The sequence below is a fragment of the Manacus candei genome, unplaced genomic scaffold (genome assembly GCF_025592945.1).
Source record: "Manacus candei isolate 608988 ecotype Guabito, Panama unplaced genomic scaffold, ASM2559294v1 h1tg000003l, whole genome shotgun sequence".
Taxonomy (NCBI): domain Eukaryota; kingdom Metazoa; phylum Chordata; class Aves; order Passeriformes; family Pipridae; genus Manacus; species Manacus candei.
The window spans coordinates 6717416-6739324 of NW_026138051.1; the positions used below are offsets into that span (position 1 = coordinate 6717416).

The window sequence follows — 21909 nt, forward strand, 5'->3', positions numbered from 1 at the left end:
AAATTCAGCTGGAGAAAACCTGAGCTCCACTTGCTTGGCACTCTCATCACCTGAGCAGAGGAGACATAAAATCAAATCATATGAGAATGGCTTTGTCTTAATGGAATCAAATACTCCTTTTGAAGCTCTTGCAACTGAAAAGGGTCTTTATCCAAATGAAACTGAGTTTGGAGTGTTGACTGTATTTTCCAGGAGAGGCAGGTGATTGTGCTTGTGATGGAGGAGTTACAAGAGCTGGTCTAAAAGGCATCTCAGGTCCACCAGGTCCATCGGGAAGCCCTGGTGTGCCTGGTGCTAAGGGCATTGGTGGAGACCCAGGCACTGTGGGTGCACCAGGACTGCGAGGCCCTCCGGTAAGGCAGGAAGAGTTTATATTGGTTGTCATGAATTAAAGGAGAAGAAGTGCCCATGTGCAATTGCTGGTGTTGAATGTAGTGAAAGCAGAACACATTTTTATTTTTTTCCATAATGTCTTCTATTTGTTTGGATTTAAAAAAGAAAAAAACAACCTCGAAACTGATCTGTAAAAAGAAGCTGAAAGTAGAGACAGCATCACCTATAAAAAATGGGAGAAGAAATGGTTCTTAAGTTCTGAGAACTGCACGTTCATCAGTCAAGAGGAAAACAGTAGCAGTTATTCACCCCAGGACTTCTTGGATGTAGACATACATGGATTAGACCCAGGGCTCTTTCTAAGTGAGGGCTGGCTGGGGAAGCAGATGTACATGTGCATGGGGAGAAGATCTGAAAAATCAGACGCTGAGATCTTTCCACATCATTGCTCATAGCTGTAAAAGCTGTGCACCGTAGATGCAGTCTGCCTCCTGACTGCTGGATGCTAATTACATCAGTGAGAGTTGAGCTGGGTGTTTTATCAAACAGCAGCCATAACAAACAGGATTTTCCAAAGTGCTGAGCATTGCTCATTGTAAGTATTTACTTTTGAAAATTGTAGTCCATAAAGATACCAATCTTTCAGCTTCAGAATATCTTTATTAGTGTCAGTAAATGCAGCACACCAAGGAATAGGGAAGAAGATTCAGTACTTGGGTCCTGTTATATCATGAGTGATATAACATTCCCAGATGCCATACAAGATTGCTGTCTCTCTAGTGCTGTATACCAGGGTTTGTCTTGCCATGTAAAGCTGTAGTGACAGTAGAAACAGTTGAAAATAATCAAACCTCTCTTTTTTTTTTTTTGTTTTTACCCAGTGCAATGTATACAGTAGGAAACCCTTTGGAGATTCTTTCCAGCTCCAGTCATTTCCTCATATATTTTTAAGAAGCAAAGCCTTTTCTCTGCATGTTCATATTCCTGGGGTTTTTTTATCTTTTGGTGTGTAGGCTTCAGCTGGTCAGCAAGGTCTTCCAGGCCCTAAGGGAGAAAAAGGGGATCCATCCTATGCAACAGCCAAAGGTGCCCGTGGGGACCGTGGTGCGACAGCACCCAGAGGACCTTCAGGCATCCCGGGAACTCCTGGTAGGGATGGACTTCCAGGCTTGCCAGGCCCACCAGGCCCTCCAGTAAGTCCAAATTAATTTAGCAGCAGTGCTTCAAATCTGGAATAAGGAGCAGAGACAGTGGCCAGGCCTAGCTAACTGGTCGTGATTAGCCCTGTGGTAAATCTCCAAATACATAAAAAGCTCAACATCCCGGAGCACAAATTTGTCTTTGTCAGGATTAATAATTGCCAATCCTTATACCTCTGGCTACCCAGTCAAAAGATAAGCTTCAGTAGTGGGGTAGACCCTAATTCTGTTTTATATTGTGTCCTAAAAGATAAAAGACACTGGGGGCATAACTACAAGGGAAATCTTGAAATAGAAAAATCGCACCAGAAACTTTCTAATTAAAAAGAAAGTAAATGTCTTTCAGAAAATGTAATATTTGCATTTTGGCAAATAGAACATAAAATATTCTTTTGAATAGTCACTGACTTTCCCTGCATTTTAAAATAAAGATAGATAATTTACAGTAGTTTCCATATACCTTTCCAGGCTCATCTGAACCTTTGCACAACGAAACTCTTATGCAGTTTTAAAAATTATATATCTTTGATTTTCAGCTGTAATTGTCTTTGCTGTGAACAGGGTGATGGTGGCCTAGGTTTCCCAGGTGAAAAAGGACTGCCAGGACTACCTGGCTCCAAGGGCCATCGTGGAGAAATAGGTTCTCCTGGTGTTGGATATCCGGGTCCTAGTGGAGTTCGTGGACCGCCAGGTGACCCAGGAGCGGATGGGTTTCCAGGACAAGCAGGTCTTCCAGGCCCTCCAGGTAGGTGTTGTTGGGTCTGCCTTTATCATGAAAAGGTGCAAAGCTGCAAGTCAAATGGCACTCAACTTACTGCTGTGCTTGTAGCCAGGCTAGAAGGTTGCATTAGGCTAAAGATTGAACTTTAAATTAATTGTAACTGGTTCATGGGCTCACCAACCTCACATAGCAGTCACAGCTTTCTCAAGTTGTCATGTTCAGGAGGACACAGATAATAAGCAACAAATACTCAAGCAGTGCTCAAATACTAAGAGTGTTAGGTGGACCTGCTCACTGCCTATTGCTGGAGAATCATTTTACACCAAAGGTAGTTTAGAAGAATGATAATATGAGGTTTTTAAAAAAGCACAGCCTACTTCATTGTCCAGATAAAAATAGTAACTCACTGATATCTGAGATGTCTTAATCAGTTTTCAGAACTATTACTGCTATTGAAATAAGAGCTCCAGATTTTTTTAAAATAACAATTTGTAATACACTGTATGAACGAACAGGTGTTGGTGAATAAGAGATTGTCACCACAGTCAGGTAGGGAGTTCAGTTTTGACTGGTGCAACCAGCTCTGGGCTGTGTTTGCTTTCTCAGGTGCTACACTTTGGCTTAGTTGGTGTGCCACTGTATGTACCTAAAGCATACCATAATGACAAGTGATAAAGTAAATATGGGTTTGATAATGCTTCATATATGATGTTTCATGCTCATTCTCAAATTGAGTTACATCTAAACATTTATGGAAAATACTTTCATAACAAAATGACTGCAGAGAACTAGTCACAGTGTCTTGATTCCATGTCAGCCATTTAAATATAAATTAAGACAAGCAGTGTTTTTTCTTTGTCACTGCTGATTTTCAGTGTATTTTTCATTCTGTGTGTACTTGGGCTTCTAGGTTTGTAATTCTTTCAGTATCAATAATGCAGAATCAGTAATGTATTTGCAGGCATAGGTTTGTATATTGTAGCATAGCTTTCTGGACTGATAAACTGATGTTCTGAGTTCAGAAACTTGGTGGTAAGACCCGTGCAGTGTGAGGAGTTGGCGGAGGACTCTCAAACCCAGGGGGAGGTGAGAGCCAGGCCAGAACAGTGCTGGGAAGGTTGCTGGCTATGCCAGATGCCATATTACCTCACACCAGTGTCATGCTGGGTTGTTGTTATGGGGTGAGGAGACAGCTAGCATTAATGTCCCCCAGGAACAGTCTGCATAAGCTTTTTTTCCAATTCAAGTCACATGCTAAATGCTAAAAGCTTTACTAATTCATAGCTATGAATGCTTACATCTTTGTTCAGTAAATTGTCTCTTACAAAATCTGCTAAATTAAAATTGCATTGTGAGATAAGTAAAAGTAAAATGCTCTGTGCATGATGTGAACTCCAGATATTCTGTGGAGCACATCAGAAACCAGATTATGAATGCTACATCAAAGCTTTGGGAACAATAAGCAGTCCTTTTTAGAAGAGTATCTATAGTCAAAATATGTGGGAAAGTGTGAATAAGTCATTAGCCAGTTCAGTTTGCACCTCCATAGAGATGTGTAAGAAAACTTGTGAATGCATCGTTCCCTCCATACTAGGAAATAATTTGCACACATTAAAAGAGCCTTTGATGTAGGAAATTTCATCTAATATTGAAGAAATGTGGGTGGGTGGAAGAAATTTCTTATGCTGTCCAGACTGAAAGGTCTGATCACAAAAACGTGGAGAGTGTCTGTGACCTACTGAAGTTACCATGTCAAAGACACCACTGAGGAATTTTGCTCAAGTTCATGTCACGTACTGTAAAACAAGGTGAAACTGTCTTGCTTTGGAAGTCTAACTCAGTGTTTTATAAAAAGCTAGACTGGTATTATGAGATTACCTAAAAATGTTGGAATTGCCCGTATTTCACTTTTATGCCTGACACGATGATTTCATAATTGTTTAATTTCCTTGATATTCAGATATTATTGTGTAAACTGTGATAAAGTAGAGTATTAAGCTGGGTAAGGTAAAGTTTTGCTTATATAATTTTTGCAGCAAGACTTGCATACATAATTTTGCAAAACACACAAGGAAAGAATCCTATTTACATTTCAGTGATCCTCACACGAAATATCCATTGTTCAAGTATTCTACTGTTGACTAATAATATAAAATACAGAATGTGCTATTTTACAGAAGTGTCTTTGAAAAACTTGCACAAGACAGTTCTTAAGGCCATGTGAGATGAATGGAACAGTATTAATTAAAACCACCCTTTTCAGGTCAGTTGTACCCCAAATGCTTGCTTTTTGGAAAATGTCATTCTTTATTGTACAATACGTGAAGAGGAAATGTCTCAGAGAAGTTCCCTCACAGCCACTTGTGATGTGTCCTGTAAAAAGCATCTGGATATTAAATGTTCCTCTTCTGACCACCTGCCTGAAAGGGACTGTGTGCAGCCTCAGTGTTCCTTTGTTTTAGGTATCACCTTGCCCTGCATAGTTCCTGGAGCATACGGGCCCCCGGGGACTCCCGGCTTTCCAGGACTGCCAGGTAGGGAGACAACTGATGTAATGCACTGGCTGACTACCAAGAAGCACTTATTCCTCAAGAAAGATAATACCTCCTAATTAATCCTCCTCCAAGTGGTAGTTTTTCCAGAGCATTAACTGGCAGAACAATGTCTTTTTTTTTTCCCAAGTAACTAGGCTCAGAACCCATGGAGTATCATAACAATTGCACCATTTTTTTCCCTTTCAAGTAGCCTCTGAACACAAACCCTCTGCTTCTGTGTTTATGTAGCACATGAGCAGCCATAGCTTTGAAACTTTGTTTAGCTTAAATTGTGTATCCAGCAAGGGTATCCAGCATCAGCTTTGCAGAAAAGATCCAAACCTGTTTTCTTGTGCTGTTGGTTTTGTCTTCCATTATTCATTTTTTAGCATTATTAATTAATATAATTTTACCCTTAGGTCCCAAAGGCAGCAAAGGCTTTTCTGGCATTCCAGGCCAACCTGGATTACATGGGTCTAAAGGACAGCCAGGGTCTCCAGGAATAATGGGCTTGCAAGGGGAACCCGGTAAGAGGGAATTTACTGCGGTGACTTTCTATCACCAGTTACTGTTTCTAATTCAGTACTGAAACATTCTGCAACTTTTCAAGCAACTTTTTCTTGCATGGAATTTTTTTTAATGTTGGTTTTGTTCGAGATGCTAATGGAAGCAGCTATTCTGTGCTTCTGCTGAGTGTCTTTTACTGGTTTTCTCTTGAAGGTTTCCCTGGACCTCGAGGAGACCAAGGGTCACAAGGACTTCCAGGACTGGATGGAACAGATGGTTTGCCAGGGAAAATGGGTGCTTCAGGCTTAGCTGGAATAAAAGGAGCTCCTGGAGATGTATTTGATGCTGAGAGTGGAGCCCTGGGAGAGCGTGGCCGACCTGGACTCCCAGGTGATAAAGGGCTTACAGGTGATATTGGATTTCCAGGACCAAAAGGTGAGCACTGATACTGCTTCTATCTGGGAACATCAAACTGTTTGTCTTTCAAAGACCTTTTCCAATCTCCTTAAGACACTGCAGCTCCTCAGAGCTGCTCACAGCTGGTAATTTGCTGGTTTTCTCTTAGAATCTAATGCAACTGAAACACACTTTTTAATTAAAATTGTGAATTTTGCTTTATTTGTTCTGTAACTTCACATCTCTCTGTTTCCAGGGCTAGATGGAAGACCAGGCCTCCTGGGTATTAAAGGTGAACAGGGTCATCCAGGATATTCAGGTGTCCCTGGATTGCGGGGGCCTCCTGGCCCTGGAGGTCCTTTTGGCATTAAGGGAAAACCAGGACCCTTGGGGTCAGCTGGCCTTCCAGGAGCACCAGGTATGTAATGTTTTCAAGTGCAGACAGCTAACTGGGCTGAACTCTGCAATGCTGAAGGAGTGTGGTGGAGATTTGGCATTTGCTAGGAGTGAGTTCCTACCCTTGGTTAGGGATAACAGAGTGCAGGCTTTGAGGCTGTTGCCTTGGACTCTGGGCAACTCCTGCCTAAAAATGTTGCCCCAATGTTGTAGAAAGCATAGCAGAAAGAAGAAAGCATCTTAAATGTCTTGATGTTTTTAACATCTTTCCTCTTACATGCTGGCTGTATCACTGACTAATCTTCATTTCCCATTTTCATGACAATTAATTTCCAATGTGTGTGGTTGCTTGAAACGTGACTTAGATCAAAAAATTATTGGCTTTCTCAGGACAATCACTTGTCTTCTCTGTCTTTCTCTTCACTGGGGCAGAAGATACATGTATTTTCCTTCACTGAAGGGCAAAAAGCCCCCACCTTTTGAGTATAGGAGTATCTCTCAAGCTGCAAAGAACTAAAGTGTTTTGTAACAGGGTGTGCCAGACTGGAGAACCAAGCAAAGAGAGACCTGGGAATTGGTAGATAATGGTCTAGGACATAACTCTGGGATGTAACAGTGCTGTTCTGATATGTAGAATGACAGGGCTGGAGCACAGTGGCAACAAATGAATGAAAGCAGGAACATAATTTGAGATGAAAATCATAGAGTTTTAAATTTTTTTTTTATTTTAATATTAGCATTCCTTCTACCTCTCTACTGTTTTACATTTATGGTCTGTATGCCACATATGACTTTTCTTCAACTGTTTTTAAAAATCTCCCATTGCTAGGATGATAAGCTCCAAATAATCAAGTTTTTTTGCAGCTCTTGTCTCTCTGAATCATTAATTTCTTTTGTACCCTTGTTCTTTCTGTTTACATATTTTGTTGGTTTTTTCCTTCACCATGTTTCTATTCCATTTATCATCAACTCTCCATTTCTGATGTCACACTGTTTGGTTATGGGTTCTTCACATAGGCTGTCAAGGTGAGAAAATGCAGTGTAGCATAAAAGCTCATGGACTAACAACCCAGCTTTTAATGCTACAAGAATTGCATTGACTGTAGGTGATACCCCTTATCATTGCTAATCAAACCAGAGGGTGAAGAACCATTGTAATGAGAATGCTCAGACAGTAACAAAGCTTCAAGCCTATAAAAAAATCCTTAATATGCAGAGATTTTAAGTGTGTGTGTTTCCTTTGTCTTCTTAAATAAGGCAGCCCTCTCATCTTCTGCTTCAAAAAATACAGGGTTGTAGCTTAGAAGATTACAACAAAGTATAACAAAACTTGAAGATTAGGTGCTACTGCTGCAAATGCCCTTTTTCAGAAGCCACCTGATTTTTTTTTCCTTCTCTTCATTCCTTTGAATCTGAGCATTCTGTTTTCAGTGGTTTGAGCCTTTATTTAAAATTGTAAACTGTTACAAAGCTTCAGCTAGAAACATTTAGAGGCAAAACAGTGCATATGGTGTTGGTTTTGTGACAGCACAATCAGCTTGTTCCTTTAGTGAGCAGTTTGCTCTTGAGTAACTACCAAGGTGGAAAAGAAACTTGTGAAAACAAGCCTCTCCAGTTGATGTCTGGTTCACCCAGAGGCTGGAGTAGGTAGCAGAAGCTGACATTAATGGTGCTCCCCATTCTATTTTGGCTGCCTTGATGATAAAGGTAAGACTGCGCAGGTTAGTGGTCAAAAATGAACACATCAAAAGGGGTTTCACTCTTGCCAGTTGTGTAGTGATGTAGGCAGTAACCCTCTTCATAGGTATTTTATTATTAGATGACTAATGCTTTTGCAATTCTAAGCTTTCTGCCTTCTAGTAGGTTGCATGTGCCATAAAGTCCATTTGTCATTAAAAACAACGCTGTGTTTAAAGAGCTTGGGAAGCTGCCACAAATTGTCCTGGTGTTTGTGCAATATACTCTATTGAGTTCTTTCGTGTGTTGATTCAGGGCTTCCTGGAGTCAAAGGTGTGATGGGGGATGTTGGTCCACAAGGCCCTGCTGGTATGAAAGGCTTCCCAGGTCTTGATGGTGCTCCAGGATCTCCTGGGGAAAGAGGATTCGTGGGGCCACCTGGACCTTTTGGTCAAGACGGACATCCGGGTTTCTCTGGGCCAAAAGGTGTGTGTTTCAGTCTTGAGATTACTGTGCCCACAAAAAACAACCTTGTTAATAGTGATTTCAGGCACAACTTGTCAGAAGAGAATAAATTCCCAGCTAGTGTTGGACTGCATTTGTTTTGCTGCCGAGTTATGAATTATGGATTTAATTATCAAATAATGGTTGTAAGGAAATTTGTCTTAAAGGTGTTATGGACAAAGGATTGTGTAAATCAAGATAGAAAGGCAAGAAAGATGAAGAAATTATGAACAGTGAATGAAATTTATAGAAAAAAGGAGAGAATGAAGCACAAATCAAATGGGAAGTTAAACTTTACAGTCGGTGTGATCATTAAACAGCAACACAGTAGCTGGTTACTTGGAGAATTCTGGTTATTTTAGGCAGAGAGCAACAGAGCTATGGATCTGCACATTGCACTCTAAGAAGTTGATTGGGTTTGCTCTGCAGTGGAAGCAGGACCAGGCTCTCAAAGGTGAACTGAAAAGTGCTGATTGAAAGCATCATGGATGGAGATCTGGGAAAGAAGTGGCACTGCTGTGCTTGTGCCATGAAGTTTGACTACTCAGATTTGGGTACCTGGCCAGACCCAGACAGCCTTTACCTGCCACCTAGGTGGGTTTGCAGTGTACCAGGAGAGACTAATATTCTCTTTCTATTTCTCAACATTTCTATACAGGTGAGAAAGGATCTTCTGGCCTCCTTGGTTTTCCTGGCATGCCAGGCCTGCCTGGTGTCCCTGGAGTGAATGGGTTTAAAGGAGCTCTTGGCACAGCTGGAGGAAAAGGAAGCCCTGGAGTTGTGGGACTTCAAGGTCAAAAAGGTGAGAAACAGCTGAAATGGTTTTTCTGGATGTGCAGCAGAGGGACTTGGGAGGCTGTTCTGAGACATCTACGTCTGGTATCTTGTTTCTAGCTCTTTTCTTCCTTGTGAAATGCTTTGGCCTGTTTGACAAAGATGCTGAGCACTTACTGATGAATTCACGTCAGGAGGCATGGAAGTTCTGGTTTTGTCTGCAGGCTTCTAGTGCTATGACCTTTCTCTGCAAGGTTAGTTTGCAAGATTTCCTGACTTCTTATTTCTTCAGGTGACAGAGGTGATATAGGTCCACCAGGTCTTCCTGTTCTTGGGCCTTCAGAACAAGCACTGCAAATCAAAGGAGACAAAGGAGATCCTGGATTAGCTGGACTTGGAGGATTCCCTGGACCTAGAGGTATTTCACAACATTGCAGTTAGTTGCTAGTGTCAGTTGTTCGGTAATTGGGCTTGTTGTCAGTGGAGCATGGTCTGTCCTTCTGACAGTGCCTGCCTGCAATATTACTGTTTTCTGTTCTGCCATTCCCATTCAGCAAGATTTGCATATGGCAATTCCGAATTTTGAGAAAACAGTCTTCCTTTGCAGCTCCGTTCTGCAGATCTAATGCCAGCTCTTATGGATTATTAACTGAAATTACACTCTTCTGTATAACCCAGGTGATAAAGGAATCCCAGGAAGCCGTGGGCAGCCTGGTCTCCCTGGTCCAGTTGGGTTAGCAAGCAAGGAGAGAGGTCTTCATGGTGACCCAGGCTTCCCTGGCCCACCTGGACAATCTGGGCTGCCAGGGCAGAAGGGTGCACATGGTATCATGGGATTTCCAGGAATGCCAGGAGAGAGGGTAAATACCTTCTTAAGTATCTTCATCTTCTCTGATGCTCTTAGCAGAATCCTGTGTTCTAATTGGTGCTTCTGTAGTAAAGCAGCAGAAGCTGGCAGGATTTTTCCTTACAAAACTTCCAGATTGTTTTTGTTTGGCTCATACTGTTAAATGACACTTTAGTAGTGTCATTTAATTATTACTATTAATTATTACTACAAATGTAGTATTTCTTCCTACACATTTGTGTTCTGTTATCCCACATAACCCAAACTGGGGTCAGCAATAATAAAAAGCAAAAGCACATTTTAGTTGTGTTGATTTTTTTCAGGGTTCAGATGGCATCACAGGAATACTTGGATTCCCCGGACCTATTGGCCTCCCTGGTCCAAAGGGTAAGTAATGTTTCACAGTGTACATGGTCTTTCAGGATACACAGTCCTAATACTAATGACATAAAGGAATGAGTAGTGTTCTGGAAGTGTCCATTGCTCTCCAGTGACTGGCTCAAAAGTAAATGTCCTCTTGTAAGGGGCTTCATTCAGACAAGACCCATCCTAAGCCTAAATACTTTATATTCCATTGAAAGTTTGGCCACAGCACTGTGTGAACCATGTTGGACAGTGCAAGAGGCACCTTTTCTTTCATTTCCTCACATCAAAAGTGTGAAGTGCAGCATGTTGTGGAATTACCTGTAAATGTCTGTCTAATGCATTTGCATGAGTGGATCTGTATCCATTGCTGGTTATAAGTGTTTTCAGACTCAGGTGCATCACTTGCTATTGTCTTTGTTTGCTCCATGAATTTGAAGTTTAGCAAGGTTTATTTTCATAAACAGGGTCATTGAGGAGCTCTGGAAACCTCTGTCCATAATCATTTACAGAATGGTCTTCCCTTTCTTTTCCAGGTGACCAGGGAGAGTCTGTTGGGGTTCCTGGCATTGCTGGAGCAAAAGGAGAGCGAGGGGACCCAGGGTTCCCAGGTAAAATAGCCCTAGATTGCTCACTTGAAGAGCAAAATTCTAGAGACTAAACAGGATGGCATTGCCAAATTTGGGTATTTTTGTAATCTATGAATTTAAATACTGTAGCCCTCTTCTGGAAGTGAGATCTGAGGAGTCCAGAATCCAGGTGGGGCACAAATCTGGATGATAATGAACATGTCTAAGACCAACCCAATTCTAATGCTGAGTCCACTTCACTTCTTGAGGAGGAACTTGTGAACTTGCACTGATATTTGGCATCCTGGGAGTCCAGCCCAGGGCCCAGACAATGGCTAAGCAGACACAAGTGCTGCAACCTCAACATATCACATTTCTCACCCTCTTCACACCTTCCTCCAGTCTGACTTGTGCTGTATGATTTTATCCTTTCAGGAGAGAGAGGGAGAGAAGGACTCAAGGGTGAACCAGGCTACCCAGGAAACACTGGGGTGAATGGACCCAAAGGCAGCCCAGGAGATCTTGGCCAAGAAGGGCCAGCAGGTACTGGACTAGGGCTCTTCAGTTCTGCAGCTCATGATGTGACTGGAACAACCTCACCTTGATGTTTCCTTAGCCCTGTTTGGTCTGTCTCAGCTGAGTCTTAAACAGGAAGGCTGGCAAGAAGATGGGAATTTTCTTTGACATTAGTGTAAGGTGTCAGTACTGTCAGTCAAATATGGTGAATCCTGCACAACTGAAACCCAAAGGAATTCCATTAACAAATAGGAAAGACCTTCATTAGATACAAGCAGTAGCAGCTTCTTCACAGCTCTTTCATCTCAATGCTTCTGTTCTCTCCCTCTCTAGAGCCAAACCTACCCAGAAGGACAGCTATAAGTGTCTTTGGGTTGTGGGGTATCTAGCAGGTAGATTCCCAAATAGTTATAGGTTGGGCAACAGTGCAAGTTGTTATTGAAATATTTTATTTGAAAAACAGTTTAGTTGTGTGGTATGTGAACTGTTTCAGTGTGTCACTTAGTGGATGATAAAGAATGTCGTTGCTATGATTAAAATGAGCCATCAAATATGGTGTGTGATGCTAGTAGTGGTAGTGAGGAAAGATTTGGATCTGGTTTTGCTTTATTTAAATAGTAGTTTATTCATCCATCTTAGGAGTCAAGTGCAGGAACAGAAGCTGTAAGATGGAGCTGTTTCAGCCTGGATGTGATGTATAGTCCAGAAATACTTTTCTGCTTGCTTTTAGGAATCCCTGGAAATGCTGGGCCGAGGGGAGTCCCTGGGCCACCAGGACCTCCAGGACAGCCAGGATCCGTTGGATTCCCTGGAGCTCGCGGAGCAGCAGGACCTAAAGGTATATCTGGAGCCTGCAGATGGTGGGGGAAGTTGGGTCAGAAAACCAGTGTTTTGGCCAAGTGTATCACAGCAGGCAGGCAGCACTGGTGTGTGGGCCAGCTGTGCGTGGGAAATCAGCTCTGCTCTTGGCAGTGCTGTGCAGGCACCAGCTGCTAGAAATGAGCAGAGGAGTGGTTGGAGAGGGAGGGGCTCTTGCTTGATCTGAATCACTGATGGGTGTTCACTGAGAGTAAAACTGGTGAGAGCAGTGGGAAGAGTTTCCATGAAGGGGGCTTGTGTGAAGGAAAACTTTGCATCCTATGTTCCCCTGTATGTCAGGTTTCCTTAGGCATTGTATTCCCCATGGAGCATCTTATGCATTTCCATCTAACTAGATTGTTTGGTAATTTGTTCACTTACCTGTTCCCATTGTCTCCTCAGGGTTTCATGGATTTCCAGGTTTAAATGGTCTGAATGGCTTGCAAGGCACAAAAGGGTCTCCTGGAACACCAGGTAAAGGAAAGGTGTAGTGGAAGTGTCATATCTGGGTAAATGCATACACTGCTCCATCATGAGAGCAGTGTTTCCCACAAAATTCCCCTACTTCACCCAGTTCTGGATTTAATTATGACCTGAAAAAAGACCTCAGGATACTGAATGTGCATGAACAAATTCTTCTATATCAGTAAGAACAGGATGCAGCCTGTGGAGCTGAGGAGGCTTTTCTAGTGATGGTTATCCTTGAATTCCTGAAGGACTATGTCACTGCTGGAAAACTGATTGAGTGAAATCATAAAACTGTTCCATTTCTAATGGATGTTTGATTTGAGCAGGGCAGCACTGAATGCTTGCTTTGAGTTGGGCTTAGTGTTGAAATGTTTCTGTACTGCTTTTCAGAGCCCTCCATTATATGGAGCTCAAGGAAGGCATCAGTAAAATCAGAAGCTGATTTCTTTGATTATATTCCAGATTCTGCTTTTAGGAAGCTTTTGCTGGATTTTTTTCTTCTTTTGATCGTATGAAATAGAATATGGTTCTATTTTGCAAACAGTGTTTCACTAAATGTAGAGAAGTGGAGAAAGACCTTACCAAAAAGACTTGTTTAGTTACAAATCTCCTTTTATATCTTGTAAAGTATCACTTACAATTTGTGGCAGCTGTTTTGTGCATGAAAATGGACAGTCTTCATGTGTGAAACTCAAATGATAACCTGTGTTTTCTTTGTTTAAAATATTCTCTATCAAAAGGTAATGATTTACAGCATATTTCATTTACAGCATAATCCCTCCACAGTTTTCCTGAGGGAGCTGCTTAGTGTTTACTCAGGGTAACATGCTGAACACCTCCCTGCAGCTTTTCCTGGGAGCCTCTGCCCTGCCCTGCTTGTGCCTGTGTGCCTTCTGCAGCAGCCTGTGCAAACTGAGCTCTCTGTTTTGGAGCATGAAGTCCACGAGGTTATTTAAAGACCAAAAGCTTGAGTCTACATTGTGTCCTCTCAGGAGACACACCATACAGGCTGGCAGGCAAATCCTGTCACAGGACTGTGGTTTTCCCTTTCTTGTGCAAGAGCTTGTGGGAAGACCAGAACAGTCACATGCTTCTCTCTCAGCATCTCACAGATTGTATAAATTCACTCTGCACAACTAGAGTAGCACGTGAGGCACCACTTCTCTTTCAGTTGCTCTACTGAAAACAGCAGAGACAGCAGTAAATGGCTAATTTCTTTTTACCACTTACTTTGTGTAATAATTTAACTGCTATTAGACAATTTGAATAGGCTCTCTTATCTTTGTTAACCATGTTTATTTAGGTCTGAGTGAACCTGGGCTGAAAGGACCTGCAGGTCTCCCAGGTTCAAAGGGTGAAGAAGGCTCTCCAGGCCTGGGTAGAGGAGCTGTAGGATTCCCTGGACCAAAAGGCTCAGCAGGAGACATGGGTAAATAATGATGTTCTGTAAGCAAGATGTATTGCAGCTGCGATTAATGGGTTGCATGGTCAGCAGAATTACCAAAGAGAACTCCTGAAACCACAAAGGGGGTTAGAAGTTTGACAGATAAATGTTAATTCTGTGATGTGGCCCTTTATTTGAGAAACAGTCTTAAAGTTCTACAACTCTCCTGAACAGCACAATGTGTAATTTTTCCCCTTGTGTAGTGAGATGTCTCTTTGTTCTCCTCAATAAAAATGCTTCTCAGCCACTACTTCTGTCCATGTCTGAAATCTATGAAGACCTTTGGCTACACTGTCTCATTTTGTATTTCTTATTCTAGGTCCCCCTGGTCCTATGGGACTGCCTGGCTTGCCAGGAACACCTGGAGCTTCTCTTCCTTCTGATATACGTGGGAGACCTGGAGATGCTGGCCATCCAGGAACTGATGGGAGTCCAGGTATGTGTGTAGTTTGAAAGTTTTGTCATGATGGCATTGGTACCCATTCAGTACCTCACAGCCTTGTTGGGGAGGCTGAGACTTCTCCCTGGCCAAAGATTTGAAGCCACTGCTCTCCTTCTAGGGAATTTTTGAGTCACCAGGAGCTACCATGTAGGGCAAGGGTTACTCTCAGGCCCAGAATTTGAATCTGGATTACTGTGGTTAAAAGGATTAAAGAGTTTGAGACCTAAGTGGATATAAGCAGGTGGGGTCTGGTTCTTTTCCTTTGGGAGGATGACACCCTTGGAAATGTAGAGACCCAAACAATGATTGTCCTCTAGAAAGACATGTTGGGGGTAGCCCCAGCATTTACTTTGCCCCAGGAATAGATTTTGCTAATTAACTCTGTTGTCTCTAGGTTTTCCAGGTCTACCAGGACCACGAGGGCCCCCTGGCCCAGCTTCTGACCAAGGTGACACAGGCAATCCAGGTTTCCCTGGTGTTCTTGGCTTGCGAGGCATTAAGGGTGATGTGGGACTCACTGGTCCAGTTGGACTCCCTGGAGCATCTGGATTCAAAGGTAATCTTGCCTTGAAAGGATCTGGGTGTGGTTTGGCAGATGTCATCTCCCCAGCACGAATGGCTCTTGGGTGGTTAGTGTGGCTTCATTCAGGTGTAACAGCTGAGTTTGATGTCTAAATGTCTAAATCTTCCCTTTTGGCTCATGCAGGTTTTACCTACTGACTCTAAAAGCAGCAAAGTGAGGCCAGCTCCAGGTGCTCTTCAGTGTGCCCTGAATGATTTTTTTTTTTCCTCTTACCTTTGGTGGCTTTTTTTCTGAGTAGATGGTGTCCACCTGCAATGGCACTGTGCTTGTCACCACAGTTGCCCCCTTGCCTGTGCTCTTTAGGCAAAGACTGGAGATGCTGTTTCATCTCACCTGTCCTGTATGCTCAGAGGCATTAGTGTGGTGGATTTAGGTCTCCACGAGAGCCTAAGAGGATTGTAGGAGTTAAGAGATGTTCTGGGCTAAGGCAGATGTTCTGTTGCTCTCTTTGATTTGTACCAAAGGAGGCTAAAGGGCAGCTACTCACAAGATCTTCAGGAACAAGGTTTCAGAGAAACCACAGGGCTCAAAAGCCAGGAAAGGATGGAGAACCACTGCCAGGTGAAGACCTGCTGTCATTGTAGGCTGTCAGATCCACAGGCCTCTGTGCTGTGCACAGTGATGGATTCCAAATAGAAAAGATGTGTTCTCCCCAAACACTGTCCCTGGGTTACCCAAAGAACAGGAAGAGTACTTTCAATAAAGTGTAATTAGGTAGCAGTGGAAATTCTTGTCTTGAGGCTCTTCAGCCGTTCTGGATGTCAAAATGGGCACAGATTTCCTTAAGGGTTGTGCTCCCCTCCATCTCAGAGCCAAAATGCTGTTGCTGCCACCACTGTGTTTCCCAGAGCCCCAGCTGTGGGTCGGAATCAGGAGCCTGTGCTCAGCCCCTGAGCCTTCAGCTGTGTGTCCTTGCAGGTGTAAGAGGTGAGCCTGGCCTTATGGGGATGCCAGGGAAAGATGGGCCTCCGGGGGATCCTGGTTATGCTGGGCTGAAAGGTGAAATGGGCCGTCGAGGTGAGTGCTGGAGGATTTAAAAACCTGCAATTTATTGCACATGGTTTGTGCTGGGGAGGATTTCAGAGCCCCCTTAATGGGCTTATTTGGGAGACTCTTAGTTTTTTAGAGATTGAAGTAAGTTAGAACTTGACATAATTTTTACAAGATCCCCAGTGCTGATGTACAAAGGTGATTTTAATTTCTCATTCTTATCCTTTGTATCAGGATTAGCACCAAAACTGTGATTTTTTTTTTGTGTGTGTGGGTATTTACACTGTCCTTTGCCCCATGTGCAGGTCTCCCTGGCAGACCAGGGGCTCCAGGAATAACCCCACAGCCAGAAGAAGTCACAGCCCCTAAAGGCTTACCTGGTCTGCCAGGAATTGATGGTGTCCCTGGCTTTGATGGAGATCCCGGACTCCAGGGCCCAGCTGGAAAACCAGGTAAAAAGTACACTCAGATCACTGAAATGTAGCAGTCTGTGATGCAGCTGATACAATACCAGGTCCTAGCAAGTGAAGTGGTCATGAAAATGATTCACCACTAGGAATTACTTGAATTGTCAACAGAATAGAGTAAGTGGGGAAGTGCTGGGAACTTCAGCCTGTAGTCCTGAGGTTTGTATTGTTTAGCAAAGCAACTTTGGTGAGTCTGGCACCCTTTGGCTCTCCAAGGCCCCACAAGTCACTTTCTCAGCACTGCCATTTAGGTGATTTTTAAATGTTAATATTCTCTTTTACTGAAATCTGAGTCTTAGGTCTGATGTAGCTTCAGGCTGAAGTCGGTGGCTTATCCAAGATCTCAGTGCTGCATTTTCAGCTGTGGGTAATATTCAGCTGCACTTCTCAATCCTTTAACAGACAGTTGGATCAGGTGGAGTCCCTTATGGAGGTGGTTGGTTGTAACCAGAGCTAGTGAAGAGGGAGCTCTCAGTATGGCTGCTGACAACCTATTTCCCTTCTGGAAAATGATCATAGGAGTGAAGGCGTTAGTATGGGGAAATAATGATATTAATAATTGTGTTGTGTTTCAGGTGCAAAAGGTCTGCCAGGAAGATCTGGTTTGAAAGGACGTGATGGCTTACCTGGAACACCTGGCATAGCTGGGGATCCAGGAGCTCCAGGTGCCCCAGGACCACAGGGATTTGAAGGTAATTTTATGCAGATCAAAAAGAAGCAATCAGTAGAATTCTGTCTCAGGTTCTGCAGAGACCCTCCTCAATAGCCAATTACCTTAGGAAGACCAGAGGATGTCAGTGGTCTTGTGCTTTGAAATAAAAGAAATCCAGCCTTCAGTAAGGAAAGTTCTGTCACATGTCATTGTTGATGTCACTGCTGGTGTTTCCCTAGGTACAATTCTGAACACCTTTTGGTTTTAGTGTTTTGTGGATGTGGGAATCAACTTGGAGATGTAAAAGAGGGATATAGTATTCACAGTGACCCCAGCTGTGAGGGCTGGACAGTAGAGGAGAAAAGGCACAGTGAGAAAGAGAAGAAATATTATCCTGGAGAGCACTATAGCAAAAATGAATCCATTAGCTTTTTGTTGGTGCTTTGAGATCCTCAGAATTACTGTACTGTGAGATACACATTGTTGGGCAAAGAAAATTAAATTAGGTAGGGAATGGGTGGGTGCTGCTGTGAAATGACTGCTTTTGGAACTGATAAGTAGTCTATTTATTCATATAAAACCATCAAAATTTGGGGTCCTCATTGTACAGGATGGACATAAACACAATGACAGCAATGCCAAGATGGGGTATAGGGCCAGCTGATGTCCACACTGGTTACTAGTAACAGTGACTCCTTTTCTGTCTCCTAGGTGTTGCTGGGAAGCCGGGCTCACTTGGTTTGCCAGGAATGCCTGGTCGCAGTGTGGGTGTTGGATACACTTTAGTGAAGCACAGTCAGTCAGACCAAATCCCACCGTGTCCCATAGGAATGAATAAGCTCTGGGACGGCTACAGCCTGTTGTACGTGGAGGGGCAGGAAAAGGCACACAACCAGGATCTCGGTGAGTTGACAGAGTTCTCTTAGGCATAAACAAAGGAACAATCCTCACCAGTAGCACAGAGGGCTGTGGCAGAGATGGTGGCAGCCTGCTTGGCCTGGATCTGTGCTGGGAGCAGCGTCACTCGTGCCCTCCTCCACCACGAATGTGGTGTGTGTGAGTTGGGGAGTTTGGTAGACGCCTGCTCTGACCACTTCTCCAATTGTTCCAGGTTTTGCTGGCTCGTGTTTGCCTCGCTTCAGCACCATGCCTTTTATTTACTGCAACATCAACGAGGTGTGCTACTACGCCAGCCGAAATGACAAGTCCTACTGGCTCTCCACCACTGCTCCCATCCCCATGATGCCGGTGGACAGCGCCCAGATCCCACAGTACATCAGTCGTTGCTCTGTATGCGAAGCACCTTCCCAGGCTGTGGCTGTGCACAGCCAGGACATCACCATCCCACAGTGTCCCCTGGGCTGGCGCAGCCTATGGATAGGATACTCCTTCCTTATGGTGAGGATACTACTGCTAATGCAAAGGCAGCTGTAAACATTTCTAGATCTCCTCTTGATGAGGTCTCTGAGGCTCTATTCTATGAGTTACTTACAGGAACCTGAAGCCCTGTCTCTTCTTGCCCAAGTGCATTTCTTCTTTATCAGCTGAGGTGCTGTAGCTCTGGAAGTTTGCTCTGTTTAGCACCTGATCAGGTTTGGTGGTAACACTGCTGCCTTAGTTCTGTATTGCCACAGATATTCTTTGTTCTTCCTGCCTTTAAATGTGGAAATGCCAATTAAGCTACAGTATTGACTTAATCCTCTCTCTCAGTGGAAAAAGTTTTCCATTGCACTCTCCTAGAGGCTCATTAGTGTAAGACTGTTAGGAAAACATGATGTCAGCATTATTGTTTCCAAATGTTCCCAACTTTCAAGTGAAAAGCTGGTTTGCCATTATACCAGGCCGGTAAATTCAGCCTAAGTACGTTCCTTTGCTTCTTCCCCTCTAGCCCTGACTCAAAAGACACACACACAGAGCCAAGGTATGATTTTGGTTGCCTGTTTCACTCCTTTTAGCACCAGAACTGGCAGAGCCCCTCGGTTACCACCCATTCCGTTCCTTTGAGCTCACATAACTCGACATCTTTGTTTCAGCACACTGCGGCCGGGGCAGAGGGTGGAGGTCAGTCCCTTGTCTCGCCTGGTTCCTGCCTGGAGGATTTCCGTGCTACTCCCTTCATCGAGTGCAACGGGGCTCGGGGAACGTGCCATTACTTTGCCAACAAGTACAGCTTCTGGCTGACCACGGTGGAGCAGTCGCAGCAGTTTGTCAGTGCCCCTCCCTCAGAGACCCTGAAAGCGGGCCAGCTCCGGACGCGGGTCAGCCGCTGCCAGGTGTGCATGAAGAACTTGTAGGGACAGAACTGCAGTTACACTCACAGCCCTTGTTACCCCAGATTAGCCATCACGGACTGAAGAAGGGTAAATTCATGAACCTGTTTTGTGTGTGTGTGATGGGTGAATCGAGACAGACGGAATTCTACAAAAATCAAGTGTCAAGTCCAGGAGTTTGACCACGCACAGAGGAGGGAAAGACCAGTGCTTTGAAACCACTTTTTGAATGAAACATGGTGCTATGCTTTTACTTCAGTGTTTTTTTTCCTCTCATTTGTGGCTACCTCAGAAAGTCTCTGCGAGTTCCTTGTTCAAACTGGAGAGCAGCTGACACCTCACACCACTCGTGTCCAGGGCACATGCCAGTCATCATCGAGAGAGACTTTTCCAAAGCTATGCTTAATTGGTGTCTTTGCAAACAGTACTTGGTCTAGTGTAAGGCAGTGAAGACTCATTCTCTTATGAAATACAGAACTAGCTAAAATTTGTGTGTTGTAGGTGACTTGGAAACACCATGCAGTAATGGTTGATAACTGACTTTCTTAGACTCAAAAATTAATGTTTTGCTTTGCTTATTATCCAGATGAAACACTCCTTCCTCCAGTGACAGGTAATCATTTCTAATTCAGACTGTCATCTACAGTTGACCCTGAAGAGCTACGAAAAATGCAGTTTTTGATGGGATGAGGAATCCAAAACTCCTCTAGTATTTTTCATAGCTTTGTATTGAAATATATTCCAGGTAAAATGTTGACTTCACGGTCCGTGCTTATCTACCTGCAGTCACCAGAAATGTTCTATTACTATGAACATGTATTTCCTTTCTGAGGCAGCCTTGGCACATTTATTTTGTAATTACTCAAGCTGTGTGTGTTTGAGAAGTAGAGCTTTCACTAGATGGCACGTGAGCTTATGCAGATATGGGAGTAAGTGGGTATGGGATGTACATTTTCTACTCCCACAGTCACAATATGTTGTAAACTGCTTCCTCTGGGCTTTTTGCTGTTAGTTTAAAAAATTGTATTTCTAGTGTACACACCATTAACTAGTCATGCTTTCCTTCAGGGCATAATTAAAGAGAAGTGCCACTAATTGGATTATCCTTGTATATTTTGAGGGAAAGGACATTTCAAAGGAGTGCCTAGCAAATACACTGTCACCTTGGCTTAAAAATCTAAAATTATTCAGACAATTTTTACTAATGCAAGACTGAGGTATTATTTTAAAGTATGATTTCTTTATGAGGTTCTAGGGCTCTAACTCTGTCCAGCAAAGTACTTAAGAACATACTTGCAGATAATATTTGAAGCAGATAATATTTTTACCTTTAATGATGATTACATGCATAACACATTATTATCTTCCAAGGGGGGGGGCAGAGAGCTCTGCATGTTCTGGAGTTGAACCACCCTGGAGATGAGCAGGGAAGTTGTGAAGGACAATGTAGTCTTTCATTTCACTTATTCCTAATTGTGAAAGATCAGCAACTGCTTTGGATGTGCTTTGCAAATATCCTTAAGGCATTTTCACACCCCTGACTGGCAATCCTTTCATGCAGGATACCCAGGCTACTTCTTAGCTGTCCTGGCACAGACAGATCATGTTGGATTTACATCCTGGGTTCCATTCCCCATCAGCCTCATTTCCATCACTTTACCCCACCCCAGAATCCTTCAGGAGCTCTGTGGGGCTCAGGCCTCCCCTGAGGAGTGTTACCCCATGGCCAGGGGTGGGTTGGGGAATGAGCCTGTTCTGCTCCACTGAGGAAAGGTTTCCTTACCTGTTGCCTTTTTTTTTTTTTTTTGTAGCAGTAACTGCTCAAGACTGAGCATTTCAGAGCAAGGGCTGAAGCACTGTTTTTTCAGTGAGGAGGAGAGGGCTGCAATTGCTGTCACAGGAACAGTAAGTTCATGTATTAACTAAGAAGTAATGCTTTGTTTAAAAAAAAAAAACCACGCAGCTAATCCACAGAGAGGGGGAAGGAAGTTCTATTTTTCCTACATGTATTGTTTCCAAACTGTGGTTAAACATTGAAGGCAAACAAGGTGAGCTGTGACCAGGTTATGACTATTTTCTTGGAAGTCACACTGGCCCTGATCCCGAAGTGCAAGTGAGAGCAGACAGCATGCAGGATTTCTCTATGTTGTCATTTATTGCTGAAGATGAAACTGCCATTCACGTCCATTACACTGTCGTGACACAATGACCACAATGGGGACTGTCTGATAGTAAAAAGGAACTGCATAATGGATTAAAAGATCTTTGCCTTTATTCTGAGCTGGTTTTCTTATAGCTGCTAGAGAGATACTCTGCCTAAGAAACAAAACTGCACCAGCTGTTCTGATAAACCTGGAGAATTAAGGCACTTTTACCAAAACAGATTTCAAAAGGCAACA

At 43.3% G+C, this 21909-nt stretch overlaps 1 protein-coding gene across 2 annotated transcripts in view; it reads left to right on the forward strand.

Moving 5' to 3' along the window:
- COL4A6 (collagen type IV alpha 6 chain) overlaps positions 1-21802 on the forward strand; it is a 117330-nt gene extending 95528 nt beyond the window's left edge. For both annotated transcript variants that reach the window (XM_051786951.1, XM_051786960.1), the window contains exons 21-45: positions 193-353; positions 1347-1526; positions 2094-2277; positions 4716-4787; positions 5207-5314; positions 5508-5729; positions 5947-6108; positions 8079-8249; positions 8926-9069; positions 9334-9459; positions 9720-9901; positions 10212-10275; positions 10788-10862; positions 11256-11363; positions 12067-12174; positions 12597-12668; positions 13966-14091; positions 14426-14542; positions 14943-15104; positions 16050-16148; positions 16427-16573; positions 17164-17280; positions 17952-18143; positions 18352-18638; positions 19274-21802. In XM_051786951.1, coding sequence (XP_051642911.1) covers positions 193-353; positions 1347-1526; positions 2094-2277; positions 4716-4787; positions 5207-5314; positions 5508-5729; positions 5947-6108; positions 8079-8249; positions 8926-9069; positions 9334-9459; positions 9720-9901; positions 10212-10275; positions 10788-10862; positions 11256-11363; positions 12067-12174; positions 12597-12668; positions 13966-14091; positions 14426-14542; positions 14943-15104; positions 16050-16148; positions 16427-16573; positions 17164-17280; positions 17952-18143; positions 18352-18638; positions 19274-19534 — 3647 coding nt within the window. In that variant the 3' untranslated portion in view covers positions 19535-21802. The remainder of the gene's footprint in view (positions 1-192; positions 354-1346; positions 1527-2093; positions 2278-4715; positions 4788-5206; positions 5315-5507; positions 5730-5946; positions 6109-8078; positions 8250-8925; positions 9070-9333; positions 9460-9719; positions 9902-10211; positions 10276-10787; positions 10863-11255; positions 11364-12066; positions 12175-12596; positions 12669-13965; positions 14092-14425; positions 14543-14942; positions 15105-16049; positions 16149-16426; positions 16574-17163; positions 17281-17951; positions 18144-18351; positions 18639-19273) is intronic.
- The last annotated feature ends 107 nt before the right edge of the window (positions 21803-21909 follow it).